Here is a 19,200-nt window from a genome sequence, read left to right on the forward strand (position 1 = left end):
CCTATTGCCAGGCTGCTCTGTAATTATTTCACTGGGGTGGTAAGAAGCGCTCCTACGCACGCACCGGGAGGATTTTGCCAAAAAGCGATGCTGCTGTTCCCGACTCCCGGCCTCAGCAGGAACCCATGGGCTGGCAGAAGGCCAAAGAGCTACTCCAGTGCCTCCTGGCATGGCCTGCTTAGGCAGGAGCGTGAAGAAGAGAATCATGCTGCTAATTGGCATAATTATGTCAATAACCCCGGGCCCCATCTAGACGGAAAGGTTCATGAGGTTTTGCCTTGATGTCTGGGGGGGTGATCTGACCGCAGTGACAAAGCAACCTCTGCGCAAGCTGTGCCTGTGTTACACTGCTGATAAAAACATTTCAGCCTGAGCTAAAGCGCAGTCTCTCCTGGTGAGATGACCGACGGCCTCTTTGCTTGGCACCAGAACAAGTCCAGCTCTTACCTCGGAGAGGGGCTTAACGACGTGTGGGCAGTTAGGCCCAAACCCCCAGGGCTGTAGGCATTGATGGTGCACCGGGTTCCTCGAGAGTGTGCTGCTCACACGGCTGTTTGCTCTGGGCTTGTGGGTTGCTGCTCGGAGCACGAGGAGGTGCTGGCGACGTGTTCCCAAATCCGCCTTTTGTGAATGGATGTGCCTGGGGGCTCCTGCTGCTACTCAGCTCCTACACAGTCATCTGTGTACGGTTTGCCTTCCCTTCTTGTGTTTGTGGCTAGAAGCTGTTCTGTTGTAGGGATTCACTTTTTTACACTAACTGAGAGCCCCGGCCAAGAAGTTTTGATGACGCTCCAGCTCGTTAGTGCCTGTCAGCCGCTTGGATGTTTGCAGTCGTTCCCTTTTGTTTTGCTAGTCACGCTGAGCACAACCGGTGTCTGGCTAAATACAGAGGATAACCATCGCTGCAGGGCTGCAAAGCCTCTGTTTGGGATATTTCTGCCTTGTCACTGCTGCCAGCAATCACAGATAAGTCTCGTGCTACGTGCTCAGCTCAGCCTCAGCGTGTGCTTCCCATTGAACCCAGTGCAGTTCTTCCCCTCGGTGCTGAAGCAAAGCCTCGAAGCCCTTCATGGGAAGGCAGAGATGCTCTGCTGGCTCCCAGCAACGCTTCAGAAGGCTGCGATCGTGACCTGCCCAGGGGTAACCGGGGTCCCCCCCGTTCCCGGCCCCCCAATGTAGGAGCGGGGCGGGGGGCGCACACGTGGCCGCGCTCCCGCCACGGGGTTCCCGCCACCGCCGCGGTGGGCGTGGCCTCGCCGACAGGGGGCGTGTCCTCCCCGCCGAGGCCCCGCCCCCCGCGGTCCGGCCGCGGGGCGCATGCGCGGCGCGGCGGCCGTTACCTGTCAGCGGCGGGGCGGCGGGGCGGCGGGATGGAGGGGCTCATCCCGCTCGTCAACCGGCTGCAGGACGCCTTCGCGGCGCTGGGCCAGAGCTGCCTGCTCGACCTGCCGCAGATCGCCGTGGTGGGCGGGCAGAGCGCCGGCAAGAGCTCGGTGCTGGAGAACTGCGTGTCCAGGTGAGGCGGCGGCGGCCCCTGCCCTCCCTCCTTCCCCTCCCCGCGGTCCCCCCCGCGGTGCTCGGCGTGAAAACGCCGCCCGGGTGCCCTCAGGGGTCCCCTCAGGGTCCGTTCGCTTTGGGTTCGGGGTTTATTCTGGCCGTGTTATGTCTCGGTCTCCCTCCCGAAGGCTGTAGCGCGCTGCTGATGCTGGCTGCGTTGCCAGCATCCCGCTTACCGAGCGCTCCTGAAGCCTCCAGAGATCCCTGCCGGCAGTCGGATCCTCAGAGTTTTCTTGCAGCAAATCTTTAAAACCTGTCGAGGTTTTGATCCTTGTATTCATGAAACAACCCAAAATGTGCATGTTGGGGAGGAGAGGCCTCTTATCTTGCTTGTGTGTGAGGTGGCGTGGTGCTGGGCTCACAGGCTTGGCTGGGTGCTGGTGTCTTCTCCTGGGTCCTGCTGGAAGGTCACAGCTCCCTGGTCTTGCTCCCTGCCTGAGGAATCCCAGATTCACAGATTTTGGGGGATCCCCATCTGATCCACAGGCTGATCCACTCCTATTGGGTGCCATGTGCCCCTGCTCCTTGCCCAAACGAGCCTGGGTAGCACAAAAGGTAGAAATGAGAAGTTTGGGCTGGTCTGGACTGTTCGTACAAGAGGCTGGAGCCTGCTGCACAAGCAAGATGTGAATGTTTCTAGCAGGAATTATGGAGAGAAGCTGAGAGCAAGGACTTCTTGTGCCTGCGTACTACCACGCACCCTGCAGGCGCTACCACAGACTCTTCAGAGCAGAGTTTACCAGTGCACGTAAAGCACCAGGGCGTCTCTGCCATGCAGAAGCTGCAGTCTCCAACCCTCTCTCCAAGTTTTACATCATTGTCCTATGCAGGAACTTCTTCAGATACAGCATCAGCTGGTCTGTAGGACCTCCATGCTTGCCAACTTTTGAAGCCTTTTGTGAACGTGACATTAAAATGCATTACTTCAAGCCTAGTTCCGTGAGGTTTACGTCAATATGTTTTGCTCGTGCCTCTTCTCCAGGCTGAGCGAGTGTGCGTGGTCAGCAGATGTGTGGTTGCTTGCTAAGTCGTGAAAACTTGATTGTGAGCCCTCAGCACCAGATGAGTAAAGAGCCATGAGACTGGAAGAGTGCTTCTGGTTGTCAGGTCAGCAGGCAAAATGGTCTGTACCTCTTCCTAGGACAGCCCTGCTTTTACAGGGTAATGAAGCCGATCTCTAAAAACCAGTTTATTGTGTCTGTCTTAATGTGCCTTATAGAGGTAACACGTCTTGTTGTAGAGACGTGTTGCACTCCTTTGTTTGTAGTCTGTTGCATGTGATGTTTTTAAGCACAGTGCAAAGGATAATAGTAGTACCACAGCTTTGAAATTCTTGTCAAAACGAAACAGTCCCAGCATTGCTCTGAAATTTGAGTGTTAACTCTTATGTATTTTTTTTTTTCACCACATGAATTGTTATCATTAGTGGAGTTTGAACTCTTAACCTTCAGAGGGACAGCTAAGATCTTCTCCCTTTCAGGAATAGCTGTAATTGGTACCATGAGGGCATGGGGTTAGGAAGGGCCTTAACTGCAGGACCAGGCTGTTTTTTCTCTGCTGTCGGTAGCCACGAGGCTGTTGTGTCTCCTTCCGCACTTCCCAGGGTCTTTGCTTGTTTCCACATGGACAAAAGAAACAGATTTACTAGTTTGTAGGTGGTATTGGAGCTCCTGCATGGAGCCTGATGGTGCAGGAAACATGTTGAGCCAGGCTGTGTTATCCTGTGGCTGCTGGTGGTTAGATTGCTCGTGGGATCTACCTCAGCGCTTGTATTTCATGAGGATGAGTTCTTCATGTGTGCCTGCTTCAGCACTTGTGTGACAGCCAGGCCTGCAGGCATCCTTGGAGGCTGGCACGGGGCCGCGTCAGGTCTCCCAGTGTGACAGTTACCGTCCCTGTTTGGGTTCGCATCACCAAGGTACTCAGTGCTTATTGCTCCTTTGTGTGCAATGAGATCTTACTGCTTTTGGTAGTCAAGGACTCTGTTTGAAGTCCTTGACTTCTGGGTGTTGTGTTTGGATGAAAATAGAGACTCCGGAGGACAGCTGAGGACAGGAGCCGTTTGCGTTTATGGGTTAGACGTTCGTGTGTGGAGCTCATGGCTCGCGTTTGAGGAAGTGGCATTGTCTGAAGAGCACGGTAGGAATGAGTGTTCTTATTACCTGCTTCTCTTCATGACACAAGTAAACGTGCCCATAAAATGCTGAGGCAGTGTTTAAAGCAAAGGGTCTACTATGGTCATGGTGGAAGCTGGTGTGAGAGATTGAAAAGCCGCAAGGGGAATCCAGCTCCGAATCCTGCAGGAGGTTGGTGAGAGCCAGACACTTTACCTGGCCTGCCTGCATGCCTGTGCTGAGCACAGGACCGTGACCCTATAAGTCATTTGTGCTTTTTGAACATCTTGCTTTTGATAATAGCAGGGTTTCTTAAAAGAAAACGAATGGCAGGAAGCAATCCTTGGAAACTATGTCCGGAGAGCGAGCGTTTTCTCTTATTCCATGTATCAAAATGGGCTTTCGAGATAACTAAAGGCACAGATGGCAAGCTATCTTGTCAGGGCCTCTTTCTCCAGATTTGAATTAAAGCCTCCTTTTATTCTTGCAGATAGTGAGAAATTAATAATTTAATTTCAAAGCTGAGAGCTATTTATTTCCTTTTCCGCCTAATACGGTATAAGCTGCATGTAGGCAAATAATTGTTTTATAAGAGATGCGAGCTCCTGATTGTGAGCCTGTCAGTCATAATCAACCAAGAACTCTCATTTTAAGAGCCTGAGGTCTGGTTTTGTAAAACAGCTCTGCAGCTTTTTGATCTGAGACGGTTTTGATGATTGTACGGCCACTGCTTAGTGTAGAGCTATTTATTATGAAATAAGTCCTAATTTTTGTTATTCCAAATACAGTTCCTCGTGTGCTGAGCTCATCCTGATTCCTTGAGATGGCGGTGGTGAAAAGGCTGTGTTGAGTCACTAGGGGAAGAGAAAGGAGTTTCAGTCTGACCATCAAAGCAGAGAATTTCCCCAAAGACAGTAGACACATACTTTGCCTGCTTCCTGGGAGAGTTGTGGTTAAATCGGTGCAAATATTTTATTCTTTTAGTTACTAGTCGTCATTGACAGACAAACTTCTTTTTACAGAAAGTTCACCTCTGTGTGAAACAGGCATGAGAAAGCCAAGCAATAGGAGACACGGACTGAAGTGTGGCGCTATGTATTCTTTTTTTAATCTTAAGGATTTTCTGGAAATGAGAATCAGCCACTCCTTTTCCTGACTAATTAAGCCATTGTACAGCTGCATTGAGCCTATTAGTCTAGTTATCAAAATACTCCAGTGCACTGAAAGCAAGAATTGTTCCTGGGTATTCCATTAAGTGGAGAGAGTAGCAGTGAGACAGTGGCTCGTTTTGGTTGCTTCCCCAAATACTTTTTCTACATTTAGAGGTTGGAAAACAAACTTGGCTATCTAGATGTGATATCAATGGCCAACTTTTGTCCGCAGGTATAACTCTGATGTGGATTTTAAGCTCAGTTTTATGTCAAGTCTTGAGAACTGATACAGACAAAGTAAAACAAATGTATAGTTAAAACCAAATATACTGATTTATTTTTTTCACATGTAAAGTAAAAGTTTTCCTTTAAACCTTGAAAGCTGTTTTGAGGATCCGTGGCACTTTAATTTTATTGATTAAAAGATCTCTTGTTCATTAAGAAAAGCTGTGCTCAGTAGCGAGGCAGGGCATAGGGAGCCCTGACCTGTAATCTGCTTGTAAGTTCCATGCATCAAGCAGTTCACAGCGATGCTAAATCCGTAAGTAATTCTTATTGCTTCTGTAAAGTGTACCTGTGAGAATACACGTGGTCTTAATATAACTTTGGCATTTAATAGACAATTAGTACGTTGTACTTGTTTAGTGATCGCAAGCTTAGCATTGGAAGTCTGAGACCTAGCTTTCAGAAAAAAACACACACACAAAAAAAAAAAAAGTCAGAAAAGTCTCATCTTGAGTGCCTTCTGAGAAGTCCATGGTACAAATTCAATTACAGTTGTTATGGGAAGTCCAGTCCATCTCTGCTTTTTAATAAATTGTCCTCCAGTGTGAGGTTTGTATGTTTTTTTTTTTTTTTTTTTTTCTTCCAAGATTGTATGTATTAATTTTTTATCTGAACTCCTCCATATTAAGAATTGCACAGAGGCACTTCTGAGAACTCAGCAGATTGCCTGACTCTAACTCGACAGCCCTGCTACACCCTGCCTCCAGGAAGGAGCCCTATCCTTGGCGTTTGGCAGCGCTGGAAACAACAAATAACACGCCCGGTTGTTGTCTTGCTGTTTCCTGAAGGGCATTGCTTCTGGTAATGGTTCAGACTTGTGCAATTTGCCGTTGTAGACAAAATAGGAAACACCGCTTTTCAGTTTAGATAAATGGATATCAGCGATACGATTATTTTGACATTTCCCTGTAAACATAGGAAGTGAAGCTGCCATGGACTTCAGCAGGGAAGCAAAGTGAGGATGCTGTTCTCCTGTCTGCCTCTGACTTGCTGTATGACCTCAAGCTGGTTTTTAAGCATTACCCACATCTATATCCATGTGCACGTGCAATCTTTACTCTGTAGGTAGGCTTTAGATTTTTTTTTTATTCCTTTATTTTTAATTTCCTTCTATTTTTAAAGGCAAGGTTAGCATCTCATCTTAAAATCTGTGTGGAACATCTGTGACTGTAGTCTAAAACTTGCTGTTGAGCATTTTTTCTGCTTTGTGTCACGACTGCTCTAGATATCTGTGTGACACCAAAACTGAGTGGTGGGTCAGCTTTGTACAGCTGAGGTGTGGCAGCCTTTCTCCTTTCCAGAAAGAAACCCTTGCTGCCCTTCAGTTTGCCTCTGACAGCTTGGTTGTTGTTTGGGGTTTGGTGTCTATCGTTTGATTATTGAGCAAATTGATAATCTTTGAAGGATTCATGCATTTCTTACATAAAGCCTGCCTAGATTGCAAGCACGGAGGGGCAGAATCCATTTTTTTTTTTTTTTTTTTTTTTTTTTTTAAGCAGTGCATTGCAAAGTAAAGCCTTTGGTAAATAGAAGCCTGTGAACTCCCCTTGTTCGCTGTGCTCGTGTGCGATGGGTTACTAGGAGCCCTTTTAATGCTGTGCGTCTGCACTGTAAAGCCTGTAGTGTAAATATGCTGAGAGCAGGAAATGAGCATTATTTAACTGTGACCTTGCATCTTTTTCTTCAGCAAGTTGCAGCGAGACGAACAAGGCAGCATTATTGAACTAGAGAGGAGCAAATCCCATTTAACCGCGTGCTGGGCTTTGATGTACTGCCAAGTACTGTTGTCTGTGATAGCCTCTGGGATGCAAAGGAGACTGGAGCTGGAGATAAGAGAGGTTTTCAACCAAGGCATCTAGTGATAATGTCAGCTTTCATAATTTGTGCGAGGAAGTTATGCTTTTAATTCAATACCTAGCATAGTATTTTTGCATCCCAGTTCCTGTGCAGAGTCACCGAGATCTCGTTCTTCAGATACGTAGGAGTTCTCCTAGCTGTAAGAGGGCTCGATGTCTGCCCTCACAGCTGATATAATCACAGCTGGACTAATCTTGTGCACTCGGTGCCTTGTTTACTACGTGCAGCACAGCTGCCTACAGATGTACACGTGTATTCGGTAGTGCTTATCTATACAGGATGCTCCAAAATGGTCTGTGTGTGAGCTCCCCTGCTGAGAATAGGCAGGGCAGGAGTAACTGGAAGCTCTCTCTCTGTCTGTGGCACGAGTGGGGGAAACGGGTGAGGTTCCTGCTCCAAGCTGTGCTGCTGAAGGCATTTTTACTGTAATCCATCAGAGGTGATGTTGTGCCCTTGGGTGCTCACCTGTTAATTTGTCCAGGTGCTCCACAAATGCTGACAGAAGATCCCCAAGGTCTGTCACTGCTGGGAAGCCCCGGCAGTTGCTCCTTTCCTGCCACCTCTCTCTTTTTGCTGTCTTTCTGTCTATAAATTTGGGCTGTCTTTGTGCAGCACTTCCCATTGTGCTCTCCCTCCATACATTCAGGGGGGAGTAGGAAAACTGAATCTGCTTGCATTTAAGCTTTGCAAAATGATCTGAAATGGCTTGCCTTGTACAAAGGAAGGTAATTGCACAGTTTGACACGTTTGTCATGAAAAAGAAATGCATTTTCACATTGCTTCTGAAGAGGCAGAGATTTTAGACTCGAGTGGGACATGGCATAGCAGGTTGCCTGCTATATTCCCTACCCCTGGTTAAAAATTCTGTCTTGGTGGATCTGAGTTCAGGGCAGGGTGATTTGGGAGGAAAAGCAGAAGCTTATTTTGTCTGGGTTTTTGATGGTAGCGCTGAAATCTGCATTATTTCAAAGTTCTGCAGCAGCAGAGTAGCCAGGGGTGAGTTATTTGCAAAGTGCAAGTCATTAATTACGTAGCGGCTGGCTTCGTGCAGCTGAAATGTGCACAGTACTGGGGACGTTGCTTACTATTTAACCCTTGCAACCAGAAAATCTGTTTGATTATATTGTAGAGGAATACTTTTTGCTCAAATCTCTATTTGTTTTTTTTTGAAGAAACATCGTTAATAGTGTTTGTGGTCCAAAAGCTTCAGTGCACTGACACCGATTTAAATGGAATAAGGAATCTCTGTTGTTCATTCCTCGTGGAGAGACACCAAATCTTGCTGCATTAGTATTCACCCTGAGGTTGGATGGGCTTTCATGCTCTCACAACGTATGCAAATGAGTCCCTTCCTAAGAGCAACCATATCTGATTAGGGAAAATACGGTTGTCCTGAGAAGCCGGCTTCACTCTTTCCGCCGTGAAAATCGGAAGAATTGCTGTTTGTTTTTGGGTGTGTGTGTGTTTGGTGGTTCCTCCCCCTGCCCCCCGGCTCGGAGTTGATGGGGAGCACCGCTGTTTCCGGAAGCTTTTGTCAAATCTTAAAGGAGAAAGAGAGAAAAGGGCATTTTCACAAATGGAATTGGGGTGATGCAGCAGAGCTTTGGACGCCTGCCAGGGAGGACAGATGCACCGTGCGCACAGTGGCTTGCCTACGAGCCTGCACGTTGGCAGCTTCCTGATCTGTTAATACAGCAAGCCCACAGCCCGGCATAATCACTGCAAACAGAGCACTGTTCATCTTAGCACTCCTCTGGGTTTGCCTGGCAAGTTTTCATAGCTGTGTGAGACAAATTTTCAGGCCTGTAAACGTTATTGAGACTTTAAAGCTTTCTATCACATAATAGATATATTTTTTTTTAACACTAGGAAGTGCATTTACTTTGCTACAGTGAGCAAACTTGTTTTTTTCAGTGCAGAAATGCCGTGTAAGGTATGCCCCATGCTGCCAAAATATGACAATAGATCTGGGGGACCAGTGGTGGTCTGTACCTTCTGTTCAAACGTCCCCTCCTTTGGAGAACCTTTTGACTCCAGTCCTGTTTAATGGAAGACTTCACCACTGGGACTGGAGTAATTTTTGGCACTGCTTTTCTCATAGCCCAGTAATGTTTCATGGGGAGGTGTGATAATTTCTGCTTGCTTGTTGAGCATCTTCCAGATGTGGGAGGCGTGCAATGACAGCATCCATCCAAGCCTGCTCTGTTTCCAGCCTTCTGCAAAAGGAGGAAATCTCAAATGTTGCTTTCTCATCATGATGGTGACTGAGTGTTGTCCCTGAACAAGCTGTAGCGGAGGTGCACAGCTAGTGTGAGTGAGTATTTTATTTCTTACCTTCAGAGTCTACTCTCACCATATTCCCATGATTTGGGGTTGGGTGAGGATTTCTTCTGATCAGGTGTGGGTTTTGCACCTTCCCCCTCTGGATTTTTGTATAGTTGGTCTCAGCTCTGTAAAGCAGTGAGGGGAAGGAGACCCAAAGAGGTGTTATAGTCTGGTAGGTTGTAGTGCTGGGTAACAGCTACAAGATTTTTTTTTTTTTTTTTTTTCTCCTCTGAAAGAAAGGGAGAATTTTGCTTCAGCTTGTACGTGATCACCTGGGAGGGATGGGTCGGATAATTGGGCAGTCCCTGTGTTGGCTCAGCAGTGAGGGATGCTGCTGGGTTGGAGCATGGCTTCTCAGAGACGCCAGGCGTTGGAGCTTGGAGGCCAATTTATCCCCTCTGCTTGAAAGGAAGAGAGATCCAGACATCCTCGAACTGCTGACTACTCCTTTCTAACCCCTGAAGGCATGCCCAGCCACGTGGGCTGCAGTGTGTAGTTACTGCTCCTGGGTATGGCGTTGCACCTCGGTTCAGCAGTTTAGCTCCCTTCTCAGGTGAAGGAAAATTGACCTTGAAGGAATGCTTACGGCAACCCGAGACCAAACTTCTTAAGAGAAAGTGAGCTAAGCACTGGATTGTGGTGGTAGGGATGCCACCATCTCTGCTGGGTGGTTTACAAAAAAAAAACCTGGAAAGACTGGTATTAAGCTTTAAGAGCTATCATAGCCAAGATTGCTAAAAACCCACAGCATCTTAATGTGTTTAGCTTGCCTAGAATGCCTAATTAAGATAGGTGTCATTGGTCTTCAATAAAGAGGATTAATGATTTTGTATGTCTTCATGTAAGCCCCATTATGTTAAGCTGAGGTTTCACAGTCAGCAAACAAAGCCGCGGGAGATTGTGTTGCCTGACAGGCGTGCCAAAACAAAAAGCATTTGCTCTCCTGTAACTAACGAGGGGAGGGATCGAGTAGTGTCTGATTGTAAGAATTGGTCTCTGCTTGGAGTTAGTGAGGAAGAACGTAGGTAGCTGAGTATCAGTGGGATGTAGAAAACGGTGTATGCTGCTTTAGTAGTGGATAAAACTGGTTGGTGGTTCAGAATGGCAAAGCACAACAGAGGTCCCGTAGACCTGTACCTCTTTGGATTCAGCAGCTGGTCTCGAACCTGCTCTTCGCTTACACTGAGTGGGACTCTGCTCCCCCAGCCTCCATCTGTGGGGTCAGGGAAATGAAAGATGTGGGAAGCCCATCTACCAGTGCACACAGAAGCAAAGAAGTTGCTGAGTACCTCAGCCTTCTCCACGTCTGTCATTACCAATTACTCAGATAGAGAAACTCACTCCTAATATAAGAAATTAGCCAGCGATAATCACTCACACACTACTGTTTTCACCCCTCGGTTTATTTTCATAAATGTTAAAGGTGCACGGTGGTTCTTGGGGACTCCTCCTGTCACCCCAGCGCAGCAGCCCCAAGGGAGCTGGGGCCTCTCTTGGGGTCTTCCTCGAGGCTCTGCGCAGAAGGGCTGCCACCTCTCGCACAAGGCCTGGCAGATGGGAAAGAAGCACTCACACAACCCCTGACAATTGGCAAAGGTCTTTATTGCCAACATGGCTCCAGGCTAATGCCTGGAGTGGAGCCTGGGCGATGCGGAATAGGGAGCTTGCCGAGCCCTTCTGCACAGCTGCCGGTGTTCCTTCAGGACACTTTTCAGAGAGCTGCTGGCGGAGTCCCATCTTTGTTGTGGCCGAGGTGGGTCCACTTCCATGGGTTCCTCTTCATCTTGTGCACCCACCTCCATGGGCTCCGCGGGCTGGAGGACGAGCCAGTCCCTGGCAGGGACTGCCCACACAGGCTGCCTTCCACCGGGCATATTTTCCGGCCACGGTGCCGCACCAGGACGCCTCCCAGTTCCGGGCCTTGGGTCCTTTCCGTTCTCTGCTTGATTGTCATTCACGGAGTTCCTGCTGTCATCTCTCCCTTGGCCACGGCTGGGTCCCGCATCATATTCTGACCGCTGGGCACGGCTCCGCTTCCCGTGGCCCTCCAACCCACGCTCTCCGTCATCACTGGACCTCCGGCTAGGCCCAGGCCTGCTGCTGCTGTCCGTCCGAGGGGCCGGCCTGCTCCCCGCATCACTTCGGCTCCAATGATATTTATCAGAGTAGCCTCTGGGCCGGGCACCAGACACCTCCTGGGCACTGCTGGTTCTTGTGCTTGAGGTGCTGGCCCTCGACCCATGGCGCTTTCTCTCAGAGGCAGACATCCTTCTCAGTGGTCCCAGGAACAATTTCTTGTCCTCGCACTGAGAAGGGCTGCTGCTTGCCTCACTCTCTCTTTGCTCCTAACTCTGGCCTTCCTTCAGCCAATGGCTTTCAGAAGACCAAATCGCTGAGCAAGTGGCGGGCCAGGGGCAGGGGGACCCCTTTTATAGGGCCCGGGCCAAGGGCAGGCCCGCTGGTGGCCACTGTGACCTCGGCAAAGCTCTGTGATGGAGCGGCCCATGCAGGCCGAAGGCACCTGCCTTGGGAGAGGCCTGGAAAATGCCCTCATGTGGAGCAAGGATGAGGGTTGGGGGGGCTGAGGGCCCCCTTTTCTGGGGCTGGCTCCCCCCCAGGCCATTTGGCTTGCCAGAGAGAAAGGCTGCCCCATTCAACCCTGCCTCAACTCGTTTTCTCTCTAGATCTCCAAGGGTCAGAGTCTCTCGCTAACAAAAAGAAAACCCCACCAATGAAACCAAACCAGACCAATTCACAAGGCTAAAGCAGTCAAAACTGAAGTACTGATCACAGAATCACAGCATTTCTAGGTTGGAAGAGACTTCAAGATCATCGAGTCCAACCTCTGACCTAACACTAACAAGTCCTCCACTAAACCATATCCCTAAGCTCTACATCTAAACGTCTTTTAAAGACCTCCAGGGATGGTGACTCAACCACTTCCCTGGGCAGCCTGTTCCAATGCCCAACAACCCTTTCGGTAAATAAAAATAGCTGGTTTTGGTTAATGGACTTGAAAAAGTGAACATGAGGAAAGACGTTAGCAATTCTTAATGTCTCTTCTGTAGGCCTGGACCATGTTTTTTCCTGCTTTGTTGTTGTGTAGCACTGATAAATGCAAAAACAACAGAAGCCCTTTGTAGTACTTGGGCGCAGCGCACGTCTGCTGCAGAACTGGAGGCGCGTTGGCTGTGGGAGCGCCTGCTCTTTGCACGACAGATCGAGAGATCGCCGTGCTTGTGGTGTGCCAGTTGGGGAACAATGGCCGGTCTGCTGGAAAAAAGCCCAGGAAAACTGTTGACTTTTGGCCTAATTGCTTCCTGTTGCAATTGAAGCTGCACTGCATTCCTTGGCCAACCTTGGGAATGAAGGCCGCTGCCTTCGCTACCGCGCTGTTTCCGCTAGCGGCCTGTGGAAGGCACTGAGGAAGGTTATGGGAGTGGAAAGGACTTTGGGATGTGGAAAAATTTCTGTGAGATGAGTTGCCAACATCATTTGATAGATTTAGGTGGGTGATCTGTGCTCCTCTGTAAGAGAAGTATGGTTCTATTTTGGTTTTGATATACTTTTTTTCCTTTGTCAGCTATAGTCCTGCATTATAACTAGACAGCCTCGTTGAAGGTAACCCCTGTCTAGTTAGCTTTTCAGCATTTTGCTGTGGTTTCACCCCTTCCTGAAATTTGAAAGGATATTCCTCTCCCTTGCATGGGACCCTTCCCGTTAATGAATTGTCTAATTGCTATTTCAGCTTATTTGCTTCCTGAGCATTAGAGGAGGTGGTATCCTAAAGCGAAGATGGCACGTAGAGATGTGATCTTTCCTTTTTTCCTTATTCTAACCTGAACCACTGTAGGGAAGATCAGACCCTAATTGTTATGTTGCTATAAACTGATAGTGTTTTGGTATGGCCATTAATAATGTGCTTCCCCATCCTTTGACATCGGTTTTTGAGACCTGGGTTTTAGCAAGTCAAACTCAAACTAACATCTCTTACCTTTGCATGTTAAATGAACATTTTAGTGGATTTACTCGTTCAGACTTCTGACACTGGAAATTACCAGTATTAGCTACTGAGTAAGTAAATACATAAGTAATTTTAAAGCTTCTAGGGTAAAAACTATTTGGCCCTAAAAATATCTAATGGTATTCCAACAGATGAGCGGGTTCTAAGGCTGAGGAGTTCCTGAAGTGATGTTCTTGACCGCTTGGCTGCTTGCATCTCATTTGTGTTTGATCTATTCAGTTCTGGCTGGGCAGCACTGGACAGGCTGTGCTGCCAGCCTCCAGCTCATCACGTCACAGCTGCATTGCTGCTGGGCTGGGGCAGCGGCTGGCAGCAGAGGGACTTGTGCTGGAAACGCTCTGAGAATCAAGATGTAAAAGTGGCTTGATCCTTCTAGTAGGATGCACGACTTTTAAAGGAGTGCGGCTTTAGTTCGCAGCCTTATTCCTGAACAGCATTCTTCAGTCTAGAAAGAATGATTTCTAGACCACGGGGAGGGGGAAAGCATCTTCCTCCTGTCCTGTGGATTTCAAAGCAGGCGTCTCTGCACAAGCAGTAGCATAGTGTTTAATGTGTTTCACTGCTGGAGTTGTAAGGCAGTACCATGTTACTTTTCCTAAAAAAAGTGAAAAGTATGATTTAGGTTTGATTTCTGTGTATTTAAAGAACTGCTTTTTTTTTTCTAGAAGGAGATTTTCTGTGTTTGTTCGTAGCACCTGATCTTGGCTGTGCAGAGCAAGTGCACGGATGCCATTGCCTTGTGGTTAAAGCTGAAATTCCAGATTTTTTGAAAATAATAGTAATAAAAATTCCCTGTCCCTGTGGGAGCAGAATTTTTAACTGAGGTCAGTGTCTTTTTTCTTTTTTTTATACAGGTAAAATATGTGTTCAGCACTCTGATATGCCCAGCTCTTACAGTATCTCTGCATATTCATGCAGTGCTGCAGCTGCGATGCTGACACTTCAGCACTGCTGCTTGGTTCCAGGATAAACCAGCCTATTGGGTTTTCTCCTAAACTCTCCCTGTGAACACTTTGTTCTCCTCACCCTTTGTCATTTTTTTGGCTTCAGACTGTACATTTGGAGCAGAAGCCTTGCGTCCTCCTGCCATTCACTGTTCAGGTGGTTATCACCCTCGCCGAGCAGGAGCTCAGCCAGCTTTCAGCTCGTGCTTGCTCGAACAGACGATGGGCTTTTTGACAGTAGTTCAACTTCTTCGAGAGGGTTATCAAATGCAATCTATTGCAGACAGGGAAAGGGAACGTTCTGAAAGTTGTTGGCTTCATTTCTTTGCAATTTTGCTGTCAGCGTTGTGTAACTAAGAGTTGTGTTAATGTGGCGTTCTCGATCTCTGGCTGTGCTTAGTCTGAAGCAGAAAATCGGTAAGTCTTTTTATCCTCTAACTCCCTGAAGAAGGATTTTAGTGCCTCACGTGGTATTGTAAAGGGCCCTAGTTTGTTTTAAGTGATCGGTTTGTCCTGAATAGCAATTCCTTTCAGCTTCTTGTTAAAGAGAAAAAATAAATCAAAAATCCAAGTATGAAACTGTCATCTTGGTACACATTTTCTGTACCCTAGGCTACTGTCATTTCAAAACAAACAGTAAAAGGAGTATGTTTTTGTTAAGAATTTCTCTTCTTCCCCATGAGAAAATATCTGTAGCTGGCACTCTGCTGTGAGACAGGCATCTCCCAGTTAATAGGTAAAAGAAATTGTGATAGACCTTTTGATAAACTTTGGCACCTTTGAAAAAACAACAGGATAGAAAAACTAGCTTACATGTTGTAAAACATCACAGTGGATTAAAATTACTCTGTGTGTGATGCTTTTTGCATTATCTCTGTTTTAATGAGAGTTTGTATTCATATGTCTATATTCTCTATGTATGTTCAAAGGGAGTAGAGGGTAGGGCACATTTATTTGGAGAGTCCAGTAAATGTGGGCATTGTTTTTGATATTCTTTCTATGAATTGTATGTTTTGAGACACAATATGTGATGATCATGAGGAAAGAGAATCAGTAATGCTCCTAGATTGGTAATTTAATTTTGCTGTATATTTGTTGACCCGTTGCTATCTCAAATTGAAATTAACAGCCCTACTTTATTGTACAGCTTGATGTAAATCTTCCCCCACCAACTTTCCATTTTCATTGCAGCTGAAGGTACAGAGGAGGTTCCAAATTAGTCCAATATCTTAGAAACTGGCCAGTCTTTTCTGGGTTGTAACAACTTATTTCTTTTTATATTTCTAGGGATTTTCTTCCACGAGGTTCTGGAATTGTAACAAGACGACCATTGGTCTTGCAACTTGTCACTGCCAAAACAGGTAACTTCTCTTGCTTCTCAGCTTAATGCCTTGACAAAGTGTTGGTGTGTACTTCAGCAGGAGAAAAAAAGTCCAGGAAAACTTAAGCAGTGTGAAGAGAGATGCTACTGAACTGTCTGCAACAAAGGCCTGCTGCTTTGGAATTGAACCCTCAAGAAAACCAATCTCATTATCCTGATAAATCATTAAAGTGTAAATCCTAGAGCACATAGTCAATTTGGTCCAAGATAGAACTTATGGCAGAGGAGAAAAAACAATACATACAAATAGTTTTAAAAATTAGCTTTGATTTTTCATTTCTTGCTGAGTTTTTCAATTGTGTTAACACCCCAAAATTATGGTATTTCTGCCTTCAGCTCTTGCTCCAGTGCCATAGATTTGGTTCCACACAGCTTGTTTTCGTGACTTGTCTTTTTTAGTTGGACTCACTGCACTAAGTAGAGCAGAAGGTAGCCTTTGTGAGAATTGGGCTTCTGTGTATTTGTCTGGTCAAAAGTAAAAATACAGCATGTGTATCCCACTGAGCTACGTGAAGTACTGAGACTTGTCGTTGGAATTTACCGACTTCGTACTCTTCCAAGTGGTGCTTTGTCTGCTGTTATGTAGCTTGGTTCTCCGGCATATTTTATAAACAGTTTTTCTGTCATTCACTTTTTTTCCATTCTAAACCAATGTAAGCAACAATATCACTGATTTACTGTTGATATCTTCTTAAAATAGTAAAAAGAAAAGAAATTACATCCAAATCAGCCTTTAAAAAGGAAAAGAAGTGCTCTTTAAGTTGTGAAACACTGTGAAACTCAGGAAGAAATAAAATTGAAGCTTCCAGCAGAACTTCAGTCTGTCTCTATGTGAGAGACTTAATTAAGTTTTTGTGTGTGTTCTTTTCCTTAAAGGTCTCTTTGTCATTCACAGGAAGGTAGACTTCAGTCTGCATAGGCTCTAAATTTTTCTCTGAATTACTGCTTGTAAAGAACGTTTTTATTTTCAATGCCTCTATGAAGTTTGCCATAGTCTTATACTACGGAAGAGAAAAGAAAAAATGTGGAATCCATTATTTATGTATTCCCATCTTAAACCTGGGAGTTTTCAAGTGTGTAATACGTGTACTGTGCTTTATATATACAAAAAGGTCAAATTCATTTAAGTTGGAGGTATGAGCACTAGTCACTGCTGCATATCTGGCTTTAGAGCCCTGACAGAAGATGCTGAAATGCATGAATAAAATCTAGCTTTGGAGAATCTTTGTCTAATTTTCTCAGCATCATGTAAGAGCAGAAGAAAAACAAAAAAAAGAATCAAGCTCTATGCTGCTATTCCTAACAAAATGGCTAAACTGTGGGGCCGTAAGAATCAGTAAGCCAACTCTAATCACAGAATCACAGAATTTTCTAGGTTGGAAGAGACCTCAAGATCATCGAGTCCAACCTCTGACCTAACGCTAACAGTCCCCACTAAACCATTTCCCTAAGCTCTACATCTAAACCTCTTTTGAAGACTTCCAGGGATGGTGACTCCACCACTTCCCTGGGCAGCCTGTTCCAATGCCTCACAACCCTTTCAGTGAAGAAGTTCTTCCTAACATCTAACCTAAAACTCCCCTGGCTCAACTTAAGCCCATTCCCCCTCGTCCTGTCACCAGGCACGTGGGAGAACAGGCCAACCCCCACCTCGCTACAGCCTCCCTTGAGGTACCTATAGAGAGCGATAAGGTCACCCCTGAGCCTCCTCTTCTCCAGGCTGAACAAGCCCAGCTCCCTCAGCCGCTCCTCGTAGGACTTGTTCTCCAGGCCCCTCACCAGCTTCGTCGCCCTTCTCTGCACCCACTCAAGCACCTCCATGTCCTTCTTGTAGCGAGGGGCCCAAAACTGAACACAGTACTCGAGGTGCGGCCTCACCAGAGCTGAGTACAGGGGGACGATCACCTCCCTAGCCCTGCTGGTCACACTGTTATACTCCTAACCTGAGGTGGTTGAATACTTCTTCCATGACATCCCTGGAAGTCTTCAAAAGACGTTTAGATGTAGAGCTTAGGGATATGGTTTAGTGGAGGGCTGTTAGCGTTAGGTTGGAGGTTGGACTCGATGACCTTGAGGTCTCTTCCAACCTAGAAATTCTGTGATTCTGTGATTCTGTGATCCACATCCTAAACTTATCCTTGCCTGAGCTGTATTGCCTTATTTTGTAAAATCATCATTGTCTGTTTGATTAAATGATCAGTGAAAGGGATTTTCTCTCTTTCTGTTTTTTTTTTTCTCCATTAGTATATTCACATAATTTTACCAGCTTTAGATAGATGTTTTTGTATGAGTGCCTTCCTTGCTATAAAGTATTTTTTTTGTTTGTTTTCATTGTTTAACTTAAAAACACAGCAAGAACTCCAAAAATCTGAGCAAGTGAGCTTCCACCTAATTTCTTGTTTCCTGGATGCTGGGACATACTTCTCCCTTTGGGAAATGCTGTATATTTATTGGTTGTGCTTCAGTGGCAAGAAACCTTTGAAAATACAGGCTTTGATTATTTTGTTACGTTCTTTAAACTGCTCCATTTGTTGTTGTTGGTTTTGGTGGTAAAATTCTAAATATCCTTATCTTGAAGCCACTTTTATCTTTCTGAACTAATTTTAAAAAGAGAAAATAAAACTGCTTAGAGAAGCACAGTGTTCTTTTACAGGAAGCAGATGCTGGACTGATTTTTATCAAGTTCATAATTATTTAAAATGCTATAGAAAGTAATTGGAGGACATTATCAGGTTCTTGCTACTGTAAAAAGCTTGGCTGGTCTCTAATGTTAGGAATTTTCTCGACTCTTTTAAAAATAACTATTCTTAATCTCATTATTCCTTGGGGGAAGGGGAATGCTTTCTATATACTGTAAGAGGTAGGCGTGGAGACCTGACTGCAAGATATTTTAGATTCATTTTGGAAGTGGTTAAAGCTTCACTTACCTTTGAGTGGTTGCACTAAGGATTCAAGTTTGGCAGCTGAGGCATTTGTGCACACCCCAGAGGAAAACTTTGGCCACTCAATATTTGGCTTGGAGGTATCATGGAAATGTACAGCAGGGTTTGGCTGTGAGGAGTTATCGGGGCCCTCCAGCATCTGAAAGGACCTGAAATATCTGGGTAAAGTACTGGTCTTGTTCTCCGCTTTAAAAATGAGAGTATGCAGGTGGTAACATGAAACAATTCAATACTAAGCAGTGCATCTCTTAAGACACAGTTTTTTTTTTTTTTTTTTTTTTTAAGAGTTTTGTCTAAATTATTATTATTTTTTAATTCAAAGCTATTTTATAGTGACCTGTTGACTTCCTCTAATCACTGTAACAAGTTTTTTTGTTGCATGTGGCTTTGTCATTTGCACTTCCACACCCATGCAAATACTGTACTCAGCTGAAATCTTGGAAACAAATATAGAAGTTTTAATTAAATATTACACCTGGCAAGACAGTCTTCAGTAGCTGTGCCTATTTTCTTTTGAGCGTGATAATGTATGAGTTTGAGAAATACATGGTGGTATAGAATAAGTTAAAATACGTACATTAAAAATAAATTTACAGTCCTTCAGAGGACTCTCTCTTGTT

General features: G+C 45.8%; 1 protein-coding gene across 4 annotated transcripts in view; it reads left to right on the forward strand.

The window, feature by feature from the left end:
• Positions 1-1,370: 1,370 nt before the first annotated feature.
• Positions 1,371-19,200, forward strand: part of DNM3 (dynamin 3) — a gene marked incomplete at its 5' end in the record, with an annotated part of 185,864 nt that continues 168,034 nt past the window's right edge. For all 4 annotated transcript variants that reach the window (XM_084291313.1, XM_084291312.1, XM_084291311.1 and 1 more), the window contains 2 exons: positions 1,371-1,516; positions 15,545-15,618. In XM_084291313.1, coding sequence (XP_084147439.1) covers positions 1,371-1,516; positions 15,545-15,618 — 220 coding nt within the window. The remainder of the gene's footprint in view (positions 1,517-15,544; positions 15,619-19,200) is intronic.

Source organism: Netta rufina (assembly GCF_964035555.1).
Source record: "Netta rufina genome assembly, chromosome: 8".
Lineage (NCBI taxonomy): Eukaryota > Metazoa > Chordata > Aves > Anseriformes > Anatidae > Netta > Netta rufina.